This window comes from Gorilla gorilla, chromosome 21, assembly GCF_029281585.2.
Source record: "Gorilla gorilla gorilla isolate KB3781 chromosome 21, NHGRI_mGorGor1-v2.1_pri, whole genome shotgun sequence".
Classification (NCBI taxonomy): Eukaryota; Metazoa; Chordata; class Mammalia; order Primates; family Hominidae; genus Gorilla; species Gorilla gorilla.
This window is the reverse complement of record NC_073245.2, coordinates 57,646,169-57,665,431: the sequence shown is the minus strand read 5'-3', so window position 1 is coordinate 57,665,431 and position 19,263 is coordinate 57,646,169. Positions and strand designations below refer to the sequence as shown.

Sequence of the window (19,263 nt, the reverse complement as noted above, 5' to 3'; positions counted from 1 at the left end):
AGAGACATCTCCAATAGCATTCCTTTCTTCCCTCAACCCCATGACTTTAGGCTCCACAGAAGTGTATAGAAGCAAACTTCAGACTGCAATTTGGGGGTAGGGATAGAAGTAACAATAGATCTCAGATATGGTGAGAAGGAAACCAAAGAGAATAGATTGACACCAATTAGAATAAGCGAAAGGACAGGGCAGAGTTGCCCAAACTGAGCCTGACGAAGATGAAGGGAAATGACAGAGTAGCTATGCACCATACTACATACAGTTATAAGGAAGAAAGAAAATAAAGCAGGGAGAGAGGGAAGAAAGGAAAAAAAGAAGAAAATTAAAAAGGAAAGGACGCTGGAGAAAAGAAACAGACACAGATAACTGAATTCAGCAGAAAATCTGATAAAAGGAAAAATTTCCAGGAGGGCTTTCAGCTTAAAAAACAAAAACTTTAATAAAATAAAACATTAGGCTGGGTTCAGTGGTTCAGTGTTCACACCTGTAATCCCAGTGCTTTGGGAGGCCAAGGTGGGAGGATTGCTTGAGGCTAGGTGTTGAAGACCACCCTGGACGACATAACAAGATTTCATTTCTAAAAATAAATAAATAAATAAATATTTTAAAATAAATAAAAATTTAAAAGACCCTTAAAAATGAGTGTTAAAGAAATAAATTGAAGATCTAGGTAACACCACTAAAAAAACTGCAAATAAATTGAAAATATCAAGGAAGAAACAAGTCAGAACTACAAATCAAATTACTAGCATAGAATAAAAGTTGGGGATAGTAAGTACCAATAGCCTGGGCCAGGCGCGGTGGCTCACACCTGTAATCTCAGCACTTTGGTTGGCTGAGGTGGGTAAATCACTTGAGGTCAGGAGTTTGAGACCAGCCTGGTCAACGTGGTGAAACCCCGCCTCTACTAAAAATACAAAAATTAGCCAGGCATGGTGGCGCGTGCCTGTCATCCCAGCTACTCGGGAGGCTGAGATGGGAGAATCACTTGAACCCAGGAGGCGGAGGTTGCAGTGAGCCAAGATTGCACCACTGCACTCCAGCCTGGGCGACAGAGACTCCATCATAAATAAATAAATAAATAAATAAATAAATAAATCTCAATAGCCTAGAAAGAGGAAAAAAAAAGTCAAATTATTTTTTAAAATATTACCCCATGAAATTGTCCTTCAGGTATAAAGAAAATATGCAAAAATTCAGGGAAAACAATATCCATAAACTCTTCATTTTTGTAGAATTATTTTTGTTAATCAATCTAACAAAATGTTGATGAGGTTATCCTGAAGTTACTGATAGTTGCTTTATATGATAGAGCATCAATATCCAATGTGGTAGCCACTGACCACATGTAACTATTGAGCACATGAGGTATGGCTAATATTAGTTGTTATATGCTATAAATGTTTAAAGTACACACCAGAGTTCAAAGACTTAATACAAAGAAAAGTAAAATATTGCATTAGTTTTTATTTCATATTAATTATATATTGAAATGATATTTTATATATACTGTACTCAGTTAAATAAACTATCATCAAATTAATTTTACCTGTTTTTTCTTTCTTTCTTTTTTTTTTTTTTTTTGAGACAGGGTCTCCTTCCCTGTCACCCAGGCTGGAGTGCAGTGGCACAATCTCAGCCCACTATTAGCCTCAACTTCCCGAGCTCAGGTGATCCTGCCCACCTCAGCCTCCCAAAGTGCTGGGATTACAGGCTGAGCCACTGTGCCTGGCCCCTCTTTTTAAAAAAGCTACTAGGAAATTGAAAATTCGATTTGTGGCTTGTATTATATTTCTGTTGCACAGCACCATAGTAGACTTTGGGGAGAGATTTCGCTTGTTTGTACTATTTAGTTTAGTTTGATCTTTTAAATAAGTATGGTTATTCATATAAAACAATAAACTCATTATTCCTAAATTGAATAAATAAACCAATGGACAAAGAGCTATGCTTTCTCCCCTGGGATGTTGAGACAACTAGCTGGGAGGCTCTGGATGGGAACCAATAACAAAAGAATGGAGAACAGCTGTTCATTGTCCAGCCCACTCCCTTTACAGATAGGAAAACTGAGACCCCAAAGGTCACTTACCACTCTAAAATCTCATGGACTCAAGTGTGCAGTAGATGAGGATGAAGACTGGCATTTCAGATGAGGCAGGAATACTGACTTAGGGGACATTCTCAGTAGCTCCCAGGAGCCCCTCCAAGGTGTGTAGCACCACCTCCAGACAAGGAGTCCACTTCATCCCGGCTCATACCTCTTGCCCAGAGTGCTTCCTCTTCCAAGAAATCAAAAACAAGATATTTCCTTTGTCCTATGGAAATAGGGACTCTTCTTTTTCTGCAGGTATAAGTTCCAGCCTCCCAGCCCTGGCTCATGGAGCTCAGCCCTTGGCACCATGGAGCTCAGCAGCTTCCGTGCCCTGCCTTGCCATCTGCCTGGTGGGCATGACCAGCTCAGAAAAGACCTCAAGTGAGCTGAAGTGCTATTGGGAAAGAGGACCCTGAGACCCACAGCCTATGGGACAAGGCTGGCTCCAACAGGCTACCCGGTCACTTTCACCTCAGCGGGAGTCCAAGGCCCGGATACTGAAAGGGCTCACCTGTGGTCACCCTTCAGTCTGGGGGAAGACCTGGGGCCAGACCTCCCAGATGCCTATTTGATTTAGTTAAGTCTTCATCAAATTATTATTTTATTATTATTATTATTCGAGATGGAGTCTCACTCTGTCGCCCAGGCTGGAGTGCAGTGGCCTGATCTCGGCTCACTGCAACCTCCACTTCCTGGGTTCAAGTGAATCTCCTGCCTCAGCCTCCCGAGTAGCTGGGACTATAGGCACCCACCACCACACCTGGCTAATTTTTGTATTTTTAGTAGAAGCGGGGTTTCACCATGTTGGCTAGGCTGGTCTCGAACTCCTGACCTCAAATGATCCACCCACCTCGGCTTCCCAAAGTGCTGGGAGTGGCGTGAGCCACGACGCCCAGCCCAAATTTTTATTTTTATTATAAACTCAACATATACTTTTGTTTTAAAAAGACAATACATAAATTGTTATAAAGTTAAAAGTGAGTTCTCTGTTTTACACAATCTTATTCTGAAAAGTATCCATTGTTAGAATGCTTAGGAGAGACAGTAAGTTTTCATACTACTTTAAAAATAAGACCAAGTTCTTAAGCTTGGCTACACATTGGTGTCACTTGGAGACTCTGTGAGTCTCACCTTAAATTCTGATTTAACTGGTTTGGGTAAAGCCTGGGCATCAGGATTTTTTCAGTTCCCCGGGTGAATCTAGCGTGCTAGGATAGCAATTTGAAATAGGGTATGGCCAGGGAAAACCTCACTGATAACAGTGGAGGTGGTGAAAAGGGGTGGGATTCTGGATTTATTTGGAAGGTAGGGTGCAAACAGGATGTGAGAGAGAACCAAGGATGACTCAGAGGTATTTGGCCTGAGTGCCTGGAAAGACACGAATTACCTTTTACAGAGATGAGGTAACTATGGTTGGGCACGTTTGGGGTGGGGTGGAGCACATCAGAAGCTCGGTTTTGGAGATATTCAATTTGAGATGTCTTTAGACATCCAAATGGAGAAAGCAAGTAGGCAGTTGGGTAAATGAATCCAAGATCCAGGGAGGAGGTCTGATGTAGAAATATGTGGGTGTTGCCAGAGCGTAGGTTACATGTGGCATGGTAGTGGAGGTCATTTCTAGGTACTGACAGGGCTGCGGGTATAAAAGAGAGCCAGGCCACAGCTCTGTGCTCTTCTGACTTGGCAGACACCCCATGCTATGCACGCTGCATCCCACGCTAGGCACACTACACAGACCACTTAGCTTTGTGTATCCACTCACCTGCTTTCCTGTCTCATTTACAGTCTGCTCCTTTACTGCTTTGGAAGTAAACTCAAGTAAAAGCACCTTGAACAAATTGCCTTTGCCCACGGTCTAGACTAGCTCACCGCCTTTCCTTCCTACATATGCACACGTACCACCCGCATGTGCTGAGGGCTCCTAAAACCCTTCAAGGAACCTACACAGCCCATCTATGCTGGCTACAGAGACACCTGTACCACTGTGTTAAGACTGCTGCACTCACGCATGTGGAGCTTCCAGAGTGCCCCTTGCCCATCCCTATCTTGGATCCCAGATCTCAAGCCAGAATAGCCCATACCTAGTTAATACATTTAGCGTTTGCTGATTGAGCACTTACATGTCCTGAGATGGGTCAGGTCTTAATGAAAGACAGAACCTGTGCCTCCAGGAAACACACCATCTGGTGGAAGTGAAAGGACAGCAGCCAGCTGATAAGGAACACGTGCTAAGTCCAAGACAATATGGAAGCAAAGGCATGGGGCACGGACACGTCAAGGGAAACTTCCTGGAGGCAGCAACTTCTCATCTGGGGGGGGGGGGGGTGTTTGAGACAGAGTCTCACTCTGTCACCAGGCTGGAGTACAGTGGCGCAATCTTGGCTCACTGCAACCTCTGCCTCCCAGGTTCAAGCGATTCTTCTGCCTCAGCCTACCGAGTAGCTGGGACTACAGGCGCGTGCCACTATGCCCAGCTAATTTTTTTTGTATTTTTAGTAGAGATGGCCACCATGTTGGCCAGGATGGTCTCGATCTCTTGACCTTGTGATCTGCCCGCCTTGGCTTCCCAAAGTGCTGGGATTACAGGCGTGAGCCACCGTGCCCGGCCAGCCTCATCTGGTTTTATAAGAGGGAACCAGGCAGTTGAGAGGTGTGCATGGTTGGTGGAATAGGGCATTCTAGGCCAAACCACTGTGATGGGAGAACTGAGTGGGGTAGGAGGTGGGGGGAACTGCAAATAACACACAGTTGATGCCAAGTGTGCCAGAGGAAAAGATAGAAGATGAGGGCAGTGGGAGGCAACCGCCTAAAGGCTTGTTTTACAGAAATCCAGGGTTATGTAACCAGCAAGGGAGGTGGGCGGGGCGGGCTTCAATCCAATGAGCCTGGCTTCAAAGCCTGGGGGTGGTCTGAGGACGGCGCACAGCAGGAGCTCCTGAGAAGCCTGCTAAAAAGTCAAAGGCTGGGCCACACCCAGACCAACTGAATTAGTAGGATCTGGATCCCAGGAACCTACATTATTTTCACAAGTGCCCCCAGTGACTCTGATGCACACTACAGTTAGAGACCCACCACCCAGAGCCCTCCCACCTCTCCACTCTACCCTTGCTGATGTGGACTGACTCTCAATGCCCCCAAGAAGTAGGATGATTCATTTCCATGGCCATGGATTATGCTTCCAGAAACACTCCCAAACAACCCGGGGAGTTCTGGGAATCACAATCAGATGGGGATGGGGAGGACAGGGTGAGCAGATCAGGAGAAGAAATTTCCAGCCAGGTGGGAGGAGGTAGGGTTTTTTGTTTTTTGTGGAGGGGGTTGCAGGCATAGGGTAGGAGGTCCTGTTCAGGCACTCAGCAAACAATCCCCAGTCCCCAGCTCTTCCCAGGACTCAAGGACAAGAGGCAAAAAACCAAGGAAACAGCCATTTTTATTCCACAAACAGTAAACTCCATCCACTACACAGTGACATACACTGTGCAGCACACCCCATCACCTTGGCCAGTGCTGCCAACCGACCTTTCTGTGGTGATGGAAATCTTTTTCTGTGCTGTCCAATACAGCAGCCACTGACCACTTTTGCTTATTGAGCACCTCAATATAGAGGTGGCCACCACAGGTGAGGAAATGAATTTCTAAGTTAATTCAAATTCAAATGCCACATTTGGCTCGTGGCTCCTGTACTGGACAGCACAGCTGTAGGCCCTGACCTGGTCCAGGGCACTTTGGTTCAAAAGCCAACTCTGAGGAGAGCAAGTGGCAGAAACAGCCCTTGGGCTCCCCTCCCCAGAGAGAAACGGCAGCTGCAGCTGCTGGAAAGGGCAAGAATCAGAGTGGGGGGACACCTCGGGCGCGCCGGATAAGGTTGGCCAGCCGCTTGGCCAGGCCACCTGTGCGGGGCTCCTCGATGTGGAAGGTTCGGGTGAGGAGATTGTAGAAGGAGCCGTAGCACACGGCCACCACAGTGCACGTGAGGCAGATCACGTTGTAGGGCATGCTGAAGTCCGGTGTCGGCAAGTTCACCAGCAGCGGCTCCGTGTAGAGCCGCACAAAGTAGTTAGAGCCATCAGAGACTGGGAACCTGGGGTCAGGGGAAGAGCGGTGAGACAGGACTGGCTGCTCCTCCCCATCTCACCCCATCCTCATTCCGGCAGTATTGGGCAATGCAACACAGTGTTTCCAATGTTCTCTTAGGCTCAAAACCTTTCAACAGAAGGCATAGCTCAATCTCTAAACCTGATAAAAGGGGAGCGGCGGGCGGGGGGCAAGGGGAGGGAGAGCATTAGGACAAATACCTAATGCATGCGGGGCTTAAAACCTAGATGATGGGTTGATGGGTACGGCAAACCACCGTGGCGCATATATACCTATGTAACAAACCTGCATGTTCTGCACATGTATCCCAGAACTTAAAGTAAAATAAAAAATAAATAAGAAAGAAAGAAAGAAAGAAATCAAGAAAGAAAGAAAGAAAGAAAGAAAGAAAGAAAGAAAGGGAAAGGAAAGAAAGAGAGAAGCCTGGTAGTGAAGTGGAGGAAAGGGGCCCCGCCTTTGCTTGGTTGCTTCTTTCTTAGCCTGGTTTCAGTCTAAATGCCACCTCCTAAATGAAGCCTTCCTAGATAACCCAGTAAATCAATTTCTACCCCACCTCTAACCCCATTACTCTCTAGACCAGAATCTTCCCTCTAGACTGTAAGCAAAGGGAGGCCAGGGCCAAGTCTGTTTTGTTTAATCTTGTACACCCAGTGCTCTCAGAAGCACTTGGCATTTGATAAGTGCTTGATTAAATATTTAAGAGCATCAAGGAGTAAATGTAGGCTGTAAGTAAAAGTATTCTTCTAGAAGCACTTTAAAATCATTTTATAAAGTCTTCACAAATTCCACAGACTGCCAGGATTTTTATTAGGATTGAATTAAATCTACACATCTCTTTGGAAGATGTAACATCTACCCTGAACTCCCCTGCAGGAGCCTGGTCACCTGTGTTAAGGCCCAGCAGGCAGCTGAGGATGTGTTATCAGTGAGTGTGGTCACACTTACAGGCTGTTGAAGAGGGGACTCTCTTCCCAGTCCACTGGCTTGGCTGCTACCATGCTGGGCACAAGGGCGCTGAGGACAGATGGGCTACAGAGAAACACAGAGATGGCCCATGTTCCCATCTGGCTCCCCTATCAAGGGGTAAGCAGCAGAGAGGGTAGGTCAGGGGGATGAGAGGTGGCCTGTGGGGGTGGAGCCCACCTGACATAGAAGCCATGGTTAGGATCTGGCGTGTACTCGGTCCACTTCAGCAGCGCCCGCTCAAACTGGATGGAAACTTTGGTGACTGAGTTGGCCGGCAGCTGAATCAGCATCTCCAGGAGGTGGGGTTGCAGCCGGTCCTGGGCAGGCTGGTAGTGGATGTAACCTGGAGACATGCAGGAGACCCACATCTCTTTCCTGGGGTCAGGCTACCTGCTGCCCCTCTCCCTGCTGCTTGCCGTGGAGCCTCAATCTGGGTGCCTAGAAGATGGGCTTGGGAGCATAGAAGCCAGGCAGGCTAGGGAAGAAAGCAGGGGCTAAGAAAAGGGAGAGGATGTTTCCAGGGCAGTGATCCCAGGATGCGATCAAGAGAGGTTGTTAGGAGTGCTGCAGATGGCTAATCAATCTTCACATCACTACAACTGGGGCACCAGACATCAAGTGCCTGATGTGACGCAAGAAGAAGTTCACAGAACCACCTGGGAATTTTTCTTGCCAAAAATGTGGGACATGAATCTAATCAGGTTTCTAAATCTAACCACCAACACACAAGAAATATAGGAGAGGAGGGGTGTGTTAAACACCAGCACAAGGACAAATCCAGAATGTGGAACATTCTATCAAATGTGGAACATTCTATCAAATGTGGAACATTTGATATTCCAAATCAAGAATGTGGAATATTCTTGATTAAATATTTAATCAAGCACTTATCAAATGCCAACATTCACAACAAATGACCCAGTTTCTTCAACAAATAAATGACATTACAAAAAAAAAAAAGGCACGGGCACTGCTACAGATGAAGAGAGACTGAAGAGTACCACACCAAATATAAGACATTTATAATAAGGGACATTCTGGGTGTGGAGACAGGGAGTATATGGGAACTCTGTGCTTTGTGCTCAGTTTTTCCGTAAACCTAAAACTGCTCTAAGAATAGTCTAGTAATTTTAAAGAAAAAGAAACTTTTTTTTCTTTTCGTGACAGGGTCTCACACTGTCGCCCATGCTGAAGTGCAGTAGTATGATCATGGCTCACTATAGCCTTGACCTCCTGGGTTCAAGTGATCCTCCCACCTCAGCCTCTTGAGTAGCTGGGACTACAGGCGTGCAACACCACCCCCAGCTAATTAAAAACAATTTATTTTAATCCCAGCACTTTGGGAGGCCAAGGCGGGCAGATCACAAGGTCAGGAGATCGAGACCATCCTGGCTAACACAGTGAAACCACATCTCTACTAAAAACAGAAAAAATTAGCCAGGCGTGGTGGCACGCGCCTGTAGTCCCAGCTACTCAGGAGGTGGAGGCAGGAGAATCGCTTGAACCCGGGAGGTGGAGGTTGCAGTGAGCTAAGATCGCGCCACTGCACTCCAGCCTGGGTGACAGAGTGAGGATCCATCTCAAAAAAAAAAAAAAAAAAAATTTTTTTTGTACAGGTTGGGGGTGCCTCACAATGTCATCCAGGCTGGTTTCAAACTCCTGGACTCAAGTGGTCCTTCTGTGTTGGCCTCCCAAAGTGCTGAGATTACAGGTATGCACCACTGTGCCCACCCAAGAGAGGAACTTAGTATAAAGCAAATGCAATGTGAGAACCTTGTTTATCCCAATTTAAACAAACCAATTATAAAAAGACATTTTTAAGACCACAGGGGAAAACAGAAGTGGTAATCATACGGTTACATTTTTAAAAATCCTTAAAGTATTTAAAGGTTAACTGATGCAATGTCTAAGATTTGCTTTAAGATACGCCAGCGGGCAGCGGCTTACACCTATAATCCCAGCACTTTAGGAGACTGAGGCAGGAGAATCGCTTGAGGCCAGGAGTTTGAGACCAGCCTGTGCAACATAACAAGACCCTGCCTCTATGAAAAAATTAAAGGCATAGTGGTTCATGCCTGTAGTCCTAGGGAAGCGGAGGTAGGAGGATTGCTTGAGCCGAGCAGTCTGAGACTGCAATGAGCCATGATCATGCCACTGCACTCCGGCATAGGTGACAGAGCAACAGTCTGTCTCTTAAAAAAAAGGCTGCAGGGTGTGTACAGGGGATTATTACACTATTCTGTTTGGGTTTGGGTTTGAAATTTTCCAAAGGAGAAGATTTAAAAGAATAATAACAGAAAAACCTACAGAATATGCAGTTAGGATGTCTGAAATAGAGATTTTGAAGGTGGTACAAATAATGGTGCTGAAAATAAGTGAAATATTCACCGTATGTTTGAAAATATACGAATCAACTAAAGTACTGAAAGGTTTTTAAGTTTGGCCGTTTGGGATGTGGTACAACCTCTTCCTCAGAGGTCTTTTACTTTACTACTAGTCTCCCCCTACACCAAAGAAAGGCAAGTGCTTTAGTGCTATGCCTGGCACCTAATAGGAAGCACTAATATTATCTTCTCCTTAGAAAAATAATAGAAAATAAAAATAAATCTTAATAGAAATAGAAATAAAAAAATTTAATTAACTGTACCTCTTTACCTCTCCCAAGGAAGCAAAACACCATCTACTCCAGCTCTGCTATCTTCCTAGCTTCAAAAGCCCAACATTGCCAAACCCTTTTCCTACCTTAAAGAGTCTATGAATCATCACAAAACCCAATGCTCCACAAAGGAGGCAAAAGTAAGTGAAAAAGGAAGCTACTGTCCTTGTACAGTCCTATTAAGAATCACCAGTATTATGTGTTTTAATTATTGCTGTTTTATAAATTACTTCTGAACCTGGGACAGTGAGGCTCCCGTTCCAGTTTTGAGAAACTATTCCTTACTCTTTATGCCTGTGTAGCTTTTCAGAGGTACTTCAGGAACTACCCTGGGAAATGAGAGTTTGGGGGACCTGGAGAGGACATGAGAGGGTGGGCTGGGGGCCTGGTTCAGGACTCAGGTCCTCACTTGGTTTGTTCTCCTTGCCCTTGGAGGTGATGGTGAGGGTGTGCACATACAGCCGCAGATACCAGGGTACGGTGTCCAGCAGCAGCACCGGGAAGGCCCGGTATGGGTGGGTGTTGTACAGCAGTGTGCTCAGCTCCCCCTTCTGCAGCCCATAGCCGCTCACGTACCGCTGGGCATGCAGGAAGGGCACTGGGGGGGCCTCTGTGTAAAGAAATATCAACAGTTAACAGCTGTCAAAGGTAAGAATCACTCCCCACCCCAACTGCCCAGGCCATGTTCAGAGTCCCAAGCCAGTGAGTAGATGGGGGAACAGCCCTGCCACTGAAACTGGGCAATCTGGGTTCTGGAATCATCCCTGTCTTCCCCAGCCAACAAGCGATGATGACAATAGGTTGCTAGTATTGAAGTGCTTACGTGACGAACACTGTGACCCCTTCGAACCCAAACCAGGTCCTCTCAGGATATTCTGCTCTTTCCCTTGGTAAGGGAACTGAACACAACTGTAATTAATTAACTGACACCTGCCCTAGCTAGTAGACTTATATTTCTTGAGTGCAGTGTCCTCTGTCTTATTCAACACTCTATGCCTGGCACTTAGTATGAATTCAAAAGTATTTGGTTGATTAAGCAAATGCATGAATTAACTCCATTTTTCACATCATCTCATCCAATTCGCTAAGTATACTCTTTATTTTTCAGATGTGGATGCTGAAGCTTGGGGAGTTTAGGAACCTACCCAAAATCGTAGAGCTTGGAATAGCTACAGTCAGCAGCATATGACTCTGGAGATCTGGTCTAAATACAACCCAATCATCTTACGGCAAAGACGTGGGATTGTGAGTCTTTTCTCTGTAGCCGCTGCAACCCAGCAGTCCAACCAACCACCCACTCACCATTCTCTGGGGGTCTCTTCCACTTGAGCTGGATGTTGAGGTTTCGAGAGTTGTTGATCATGGCGGTGTCAAGCAAGTCATAGATGGCATAGGTCTTCCGAGCGCCTAGGATGACGTCCTGATATGTAGTGGTCGGGGGTGGGTGCACCTCTAATGTCTCGTTGTCCTGGGGACACAAAGGCAGGGCTAAGAAGCAAGCAGAGAGGGTAGGCTGGTCCTGGGGACCAGGGGTGTGTTTGTGTGTGTGGCTGGAGACCTTGTTACCTGGTTGTAGGTGGTGATGTCCACATAGACTCGGCTCTCTGAAGCCAGGGGACAGGGCTCCGTGAGGGTTCGGGAGAACATCCGGAAGAGGGACCAGTCTGAGAAACAGAGCGCAGGGCTGAGCAGGGGCCAGGCCTAGGCCTAGTCCACATAGATAAAGCAGGGCTGGCATGGGTGGGTACAGATGAGTTGCCAAGGTAACTTACCTTTCTTTCCCTGCCCCGTGATGAAGGCATCAAATACAACTGACAGGGTCTGCCTCAGCTCCCAGGAGATGCTAGTACAGCGTGCATTCTATCACAAGGGCCAGATGGCAGCAGTGAGGGGGTATCACTCTCACCACACAGCCCCAAAAAAGACTCCTACTCAGACTCAATCCCTCATCTATGTATCTTCACATCCATCGATTTGCTACCACCCACTCCTGAGCACTTGACCTCGCGCCAGACCCCGTGCTGACAGCTGTATGTGCATCAGTTTGATAAACTATCACAACAACCCTAGGAGTGGATTCTACTATCAATGTCATGTGGCAGGGTGGGAAACCAAGCTCAGGGGAATGAAATGATTCACCCAAGGTTACGCCAGCTGGCAAGTGACTGAGCTAGCAATTGCACCCGCATAGCTATTGTTCTGAACCACTATTTTCCATGACAAATATTTATTCAGTGCTTGCTAGGCAACCACTGTTTTCTTGGTGCTTGGCCAATGCCCTGAATAACCGTCATCACACCTACCACTCAGTACTCACTCAGCCTGAGCCAGACACTGACCACATGCTTTACATGTACCTTCTCTGAGCCCCAGGATGGCAGCTTCCTCTACTCCCCATGACTTACTCTGCAAACAGGGCGGATATGCACTGCCTGGGAGTGGTAGCTGGTGTGGAACAAGCGATCTGCCTTCAGCAGCACAGAGAGGCCTGCCTGGAGGAGATGGAAAGAGATAAGAGAAGCCCTGTATGGAGCACTTGGCATGGGGCACAGGTTCTCTATACACCCCCCCGCCCCCGGCTGCCAGGCTCTGCAGCCTCACCTTGGAACTACAGGGCAAGAGCTTCTTCCAGGGGGTGAGGTTTTCGGTGCAGACCACCTCCCGCGGCAGCACAGCATAGCGCAGAAAGTAGTGGTCAGTGTCTGAGGGAGACAGAGGTCTGTCTGGGGTGGGCCTTGGGCTCTGACCCCTCAGGATCCACATTCCAGAGATGGGAATGACCCTCCTGCTCCCCACACCACCTCTAGCACCACAGTCTGGACAGTCCCAGCTGGGAGTAGGACTCCCTTCTCTCCTTGGGAAAAGGCATGCAGAGATGGCACAGTATTGGGGGCCTGCACACACAGGGGACTTAGGATCTAGCCCAGGCTGAGGAAGCAGGAAACTGAGGGAAAAGGAGGCAAAGGTTTGGGCAGGAGGTAAGAGGAAGAAGGAAAGGGCTGTAGGGGTTATCTCACCATTGGCCAGACCCAGGGGTTTGAAGGAGGCAGTGGGAGTGACTGTGTTGGTGGAGTCGATGAAGTTGAGAGAGGCGCAGAAGATCCCTGAGAGGACATTACTGAGCTCCTTCCAAGATTTATCCACACTGGATAGAGACACAAATCCACTCACTGTCCTGGGGCTACCTCTGCTCCCTCTTTCAAAGTCCACAGCTGGCTGTTAAACCTGATAGGAGGAGGCTGTATTCTTAACTATTAGACGGGCCAGTTGATGGAGCTGGAACATTGCTGCCCCCACCCAGCCCACTTGCTGGGTCTCATCCTACTCAGCCCCTTCTTCCTCACTCTCCTCTGGACATCTCTGCATCCCCATGGGTCTCTGCTCAGGTGATTCTTCCTTCCTTGCAAGCCTTTGCTCACTTCTTTCTGCCTACCTTCATGATCCGGCTCCAGTTCTTACCTCCCCTCCACGAAGCCTTTCCTGCCCTCCTTAAGCACAGTCTCCTCTGTGCAGTCATGGTTCTGACCATCCAAGCATCTTACTAGGTCCCTCCTGGGAGATGGCTAGGTGGCAGCAGCATCGTGTCCTGACCACCTTTTCTCCCTAACTAGGCTGTAAGCAACTTGAGGACAAGGACCAGTCTGGGTCATCTATGTACTTCCCCTGACACCATGGAAAGCGCCTCATGTATCAGAGCTGAAATGAGCTCACTGATCTTCCTTGAATGTGCTGGGCTGGGCAAAACAATGCATACTACCCTGTGTATACTCTGGGAATAAAGGTAAGTCCTGATTCTACCATCATGGTGAGAAGTCTTATATCCAAAAAAGCTCACTGAACATGGGAAAAACAACTGTTCTAGGATTTCATAAAAACATCAAATTAAATTAATGTTCTTTTCTTGGAGAAATATCAAAAGAGATTTGCTCTCAGTAATAGAGAAAGCATAAAACTTAATAAGCACTAGAAAGAATTCTAAGCATTTGCTCCACATTTCAGGCAATTACGGGCTGAGGGAAGACAGTGACAGCAGAGTAGACAGGAAAGGGTAGGGGAGCCAGAGTTGAGGCAAGAGAGAAAGTCTTGGCAAGCTGGGGAGTCACTGCTTATTCCTTATTCCTTAGTGTTGTCCAGGAGCTTTTGATAATTCTATGTTCAGAGCTTTTCAACTGCTCCAATCCTTAAGCCTCAAATAAAAATGGCAAACTTGAAGCCGGAAAGCTCTACTCAAACCATAAACATGCTTCATTTGGTATGCACAACATTGACCCACGCAGCACTCAAAAAATTTTTAAATTACTTGCTGATATTTGAATTTGCCAATTTTCACATTAAATTCCAGATTTCTGGTATCTCTTGAAAAATGAGGCCAGGTGTGGTGGCTCTTGCCTGTAATCCCAACACTTTGGGAGGCTGAGACAGGAAGATCGCTTGAACCCAGGAGTTCGAGACCAGCCTGGGCAATATAGTGAGACCTTGTTTCTACAAAAAATTTTTAGAAACATTTGAGTCTGACCACATTAGGTCTCTATTCCCACATGGCAACAATCCATAGAAGCTGAGTGGCACAGCTGTCCTCGTTAGAATGTCACACAAACTCTCTAGCCTGCCACAATTCCTGCTGCTCCTTTTTATTGCCCTAAAACTTGTTATATCATACTTGCACTATTGATTTCTTATAGTGGGATTAAGAGGAAAATGAGATATATTTCTCATTCCTGTGTTTGTCAGTTTTAAAAATACCTTTATTCATTTCTTACCTGTGTGGCCCATGTAGACGTGTTTGCAACCACTGCACAGAAAGGTTCTATTCTAAACAGGATAGCCACAGCAGCCACTGGGAAATAGCGGTTTGTAGTAGGCACAGTAACTAGACCTGCCCCCTCCCAAACAAAAGCAGTTCCTCTAACACTGTGATGTAGCATCCTGTTGGCCAGTTGTAACCCACAGATATGTTATGGTTGGCTTTCGTGGTATTTATCATCATTTAAAAAATATTAATGAATGCCTTTTAAAAGGTTATCCAGTTGCCAGTTTTCTACTGCCTTACCTCCAAATAAGCATGAATTGTTTGCTATTTGCCTCTCCAGGGATATGCATATGCTACCTCATGTCTGAAAGTTTTAGGATTGGGAAGTTTATTCATCTGTGGTAACATTTCTTACTTCCAATGCCAGCTCTACCCCCATGGAATCGCTGCCTACTGGAAATGCTGTCCCCAAGAGCAGTGGCAGGATGACAACACTTTCCCAGCCACATTCCCTCCATGGCCTGCAACAGGGCCCAAGGTGTGCACTCACTCAGTGACAGTGTCTTGGAACCAGACCCACAGCTCTGCACCTGATGGGGCCTGCAGGAAGGGTGGCCCCCAGTATCGGGTCCTCCAAAAGCCTTGTGTGAATGACAGGTGCAGCTCCCGTAGAGAATACTTGGAGATCAGCTGCCCCAGGGCTTTGGGAAACAGCCTGTAATGGGACACTGGGGAAACGGGAGCAGGTGAGTGACGATCCCCACCTCGTCGGGGTCCACACCCAGGATCCCGAACTCCACCCAGGAATTAGGCCAGTTTGCCTTCACCCCACGGCCGGCCAGCCAGCAGGCACTACGGAAATCTCTCCGTGGTCAGATCTCGCGCCCTCACCTCCTTTCCGCTGAAGCTCCGAATCCCAGCGCGTGCGGAACTGGAATGTGGCGGCTACGTCCCCGGAAGGCAGCGGGGTGATGACAAGTTCCTCCCGCAGGCTGTCGCGTGGGGGTTCTGCAAGGCACCAGCCGCCGGGCCCCAGGAGCAACAAGACCAGCAAAGCAAGCGGCATAGCCGCCGCCATGCCTGCGGCTACTTCCGCCTACCCAGCGGCGCTCGGCCCCATGAAAAGCCGGTATCCAATAAGAAAGGCGTGTGAGAAGTGACTTCCGCTGTCGTCCCGGAAACCGGGATGCGGTTATCAGAGCCACCGCCTGCGCAGGTCGCGAAGATTCCCTCAGAGCTGGTGGGTCTAAGGGGCTACTGGGAGGACACGAGATGGAGTAGGCAGGGCGAGTAACCAGCTTGAGGCCGCACCTAGTTCATGGCGTTTCCACCCACCAGGAAATGCTTAATAATATGAAGCTCCGCCACTGCCATTTTACCCATTTGATAGTTGAGGAAACATTGACTGAAAAAGGTCAATTACTTTTGGGAAAACCATTGTGGTTTTAATTTGCATTTCCCAAAGTAAGAGGAACCTCCTGCCCCTCTTAGCTTCCAGTGTCTCCATTTGCTGCAAAACCCCCAAATAAGTGGTTCTTTTATTACGAAAATGTTCAAACAAAATTGAAAGAATGAGCACCTGTTACAATAAACCTATTTTCCACCACCTAGATTCTACTATTTACATTATACTATACTTGTACTTTACCACATATTTGCCTATACATCCATCATTCCATCTTGTGTTTTGGTGCACTTCAAAGTAAATTGCAGACATTAGTACACTTTCCTTTAAGTAGTTAAGCATGCATATAATTAGCTAGAGTTCAGTATTTGATTGCATTTTCATGTAAAATTCACATACAGTGAAATGCACAAATCCAAAGTACACATTCACTGAGTTTTGACAAATGCACACACCTATGTAACCCGAACTCCTATCATGATACAGAACATTCCTAAAACCCCAGAAAATTAGCAATGCCCTTTCCTAGTCAATCCCTGCTCCTCTATCACCTTCCAGAGGCAGTTAGTACCCTGATTTTTTCCCACAATAGATTAATCTGTTCCAGAACTAAATATAAATGAAATCATATAGTATGTATACTGTGTAAGGCTTTTTTTTTCTCATGGGAAGAATGTTTTTGAGAATCATCCATGTTCTTGCATGTATCCACAATTCTTTTTATTACTGCGTAGTATTATTAATTTATCCATTCAACTCTTGATGGGCACTTTTAAAGTTTTTGGTTATTATTAACAAGGCTGCTGTCTGTGCAAGCTCCTTTGTAGACGTGTATTTCTCATATCCTTTGGCCAGGTATTTAAGAGTGGAATTGCTGGGTCAGAGAGCAGGTGTATGTTTAATTTTATAAGAAACTGTCAGACCTTTCTCCAAAATGTATCATTTTATGTTTCCATAAACTATGAGTTTCCATTGTACCACATCCTGGTCAGCATTTGAAGTTTCTAATTTTTTGTACTTTTTAGTTTTGACCACTTGGGTATGTATGTAGTGGTTGCTCATTGTGGTTTTAATTTGCATTTCCCTGGTAACTAAAAATGTTAAGCATCTGTTCATGTGCTTATTTGCCATTTATTTTTTAATTTTTTATTTTTTTGTGAAAGGTCTGTTAAAGTCTTCTGCACCCTCACCCCTTTGTTTACTGGCTTGTTTTTTTATTGAGTTTTTAGGAGTTCCAAAGTTAAAGTCATGCTTTAGTTTTTCCACCTGCCCTATGGGAAACACATTCATGAAGGATTTCATGAACAGTCTCTTGGTGAAACTCATGACCACACTTCTAGAAAGAGCCAATTTGGTGTCAGGCAGGTCTGCCAAGATATGCGCCAACCAACCAGACATTTCCAGAAAGGAAATGTCAGAAAGATGTCTTTATCTCATTATGCCTTCATTCTGCCTGCATTCAGTGTTCCTGCCCCATTAGACACGAAATATTAGGAAGGCCATGGGCTTAGATGTCAGAAAGACAGGAGTCCAAATCCCTATGCCAGCCTTTAATCCATATGAGCATGATCAACCCAAGTGTCACTTTTCTTCATTTGTATAATGAAGAAACCTACTTTCAAGGTTGTTGTTAAGATGAGAAATTATGTACATGTAGGATATGGAATGTAGCAAGTGCTTAATAGTAACACTCAACCCTGTCACCTAGGCACTAATATGTAAATGTAGATAATAGTGCCTAAGTGATAGGGTTGCTTGAGTGTTATTATTAAGAAGTACAGAAACTAAGATAATAAAGATTACAATGAGTGATGGAGCTAGGACTATAGTCTACACTGTCAAACCTCAAAATAATACTTTTTTAAAGGTAGCTGCCATCATTATGACTATTTCGTACTTCTCTGTTTTCCTTTTGAAATTGCCCATCTCCATCATTCAGGACCCAGCCACCTCTAGTGAAGACTTACCTTCTCCTCCTCTAGTGGTTTACAGGCTTCATGTACTTCTGCTACATCCCTCATCACATTGTTTCCATTACCTGTGTCTGTGTCTGCTCCTGGAAGAGCTCATGGTCACCTTAGTATTTCTGTTGCCTAAGCAAGGTGACTATCACATGTAGGTGCTCAGTAATGTGTGAATGAATGAACAAACAAGATGACATCATAGCACAGTTCTGTATTTTCTCTACTTTGCCATGCTGTTCAGTGTCAAGTTCTGTGCACTCCTGGGGTTGCTACAGTGTAAGCCTTCTAAGGAAACTTTTTCTGAGCTGTGGTCCCTCCTTTCCGAAGTGTGTCAGGATGTCCACCCTATGACAAGTCCGTGCAAATATCAGAAGCCACGCTGTGGCTTGGAGACTGAAAGCTGGGCTCCTTGACTTAGAGTTGGCTCCAGATCTTCCTCCCACCTCCAAAGGCACTGTGTGGCCTCAAAAACCAGACAGCTAGGCTCTGGGCTGCCATAAACCACGGTTTAACTTTAATGCAACACTATAATCAAATGGTCAATCTGAAGATTATCATTTTTTTAAAAGTGACCATATTGAATATGGTGTTTTATAATCTACTCTTTCTTTCAAGAGTTATCATAAATGTCTTTCCACTAAAAATATGTGGTGGGTAGATGATACAATCTTGGTACTATTTTGATGATTTTTTAAGCTGTATGATGAGAACCTGGGATATTTTTCTTTCTGTATTTGTTGTACGTTTGAAACCCCCATAAGTTTTTTAAAAAAACCAAAGAAACAAAAAACAGTCAGCTGGAGATGATGGTTCTGAAGGCCAGCCAAGCCCCTGTGGTTCGGCAGGAGAAAAGGTTATTGTCCCAACTAGGAAGTAGTCCTGGGGTCTTAGCTGACACTAGACTTTTCCAGGCAGGGCTGGGGCTCATAGCAGCCAAACTGAAGGCTCCCCATAGGCTCAGAAACAATTCTACTTCTCTAGAGGGCTGTAAATCCCTCTCCCAAGGCAGGCTCCCCACAATCTTTGCATCATGTGTCTGGGCTACTAAGAGATTTATTGACATGTTGACGGCAACCAAGCCAGTCTAGCTTCTCATCGTTCACCATGGAAGGAAGGGGGGTGATCCTGGGAGCTGAGAAGCCCTGCACAGCAAAGCTATTGGGATCATGGGCCGCAGCCCAAGAGATGGCTCAGCCACAGTCAGACAGGAGGTAGATAGAACCTTGCTACTCTAAAGGAAGGAAGGAGAGAAGCCACAAGAGGACAGAGATTATGTCTTCTATGTGCAGCAAGGTCATAAGCAACCCAGAAAAACCCCAAAAGTTAATAGAGGAC

The 19,263-nt window shown here is 46.0% G+C and overlaps 1 protein-coding gene and 1 long non-coding RNA gene across 4 annotated transcripts; both read right to left on the bottom strand.

Moving 5' to 3' along the window:
• Positions 1–413: 413 nt before the first annotated feature.
• On the bottom strand, positions 414–2,412 carry LOC115931731 (uncharacterized). The gene is made up of 2 exons (XR_008674566.2): positions 2,090–2,412; positions 414–577 (listed from the first exon to the last, which is right to left on the bottom strand). It is a non-coding gene; the product is annotated as an uncharacterized lncRNA (long non-coding RNA).
• A 3,091-nt stretch (positions 2,413–5,503) lies between these two features.
• PIGT (phosphatidylinositol glycan anchor biosynthesis class T) lies at positions 5,504–18,583 on the bottom strand. Of its 3 annotated transcripts, XM_019017006.4 has the most exons (12): positions 15,451–18,583; positions 15,110–15,287; positions 12,827–12,954; positions 12,411–12,511; positions 12,215–12,301; positions 11,582–11,669; positions 11,376–11,473; positions 11,112–11,277; positions 10,219–10,419; positions 7,331–7,496; positions 7,133–7,216; positions 5,504–6,173 (listed from the first exon to the last, which is right to left on the bottom strand). In XM_019017006.4, the coding sequence occupies exons 1-12, from the start codon at positions 15,635–15,637 to the stop codon at positions 5,921–5,923; spliced, it is 1,737 nt and encodes a 578-aa protein (XP_018872551.3). In that variant the 5' UTR covers positions 15,638–18,583; the 3' UTR covers positions 5,504–5,920. The 3 variants fall into 3 exon arrangements, with proteins under 3 accessions (XP_018872551.3, XP_055229031.1, XP_018872552.3); XM_055373056.2 differs by lacking the exon at positions 15,110–15,287 and having other exon boundaries at positions 15,451–15,692; XM_019017007.4 differs by lacking the exons at positions 12,827–12,954; positions 15,110–15,287 and having other exon boundaries at positions 15,451–15,716.
• Between the last annotated feature and the right edge of the window lie 680 nt (positions 18,584–19,263).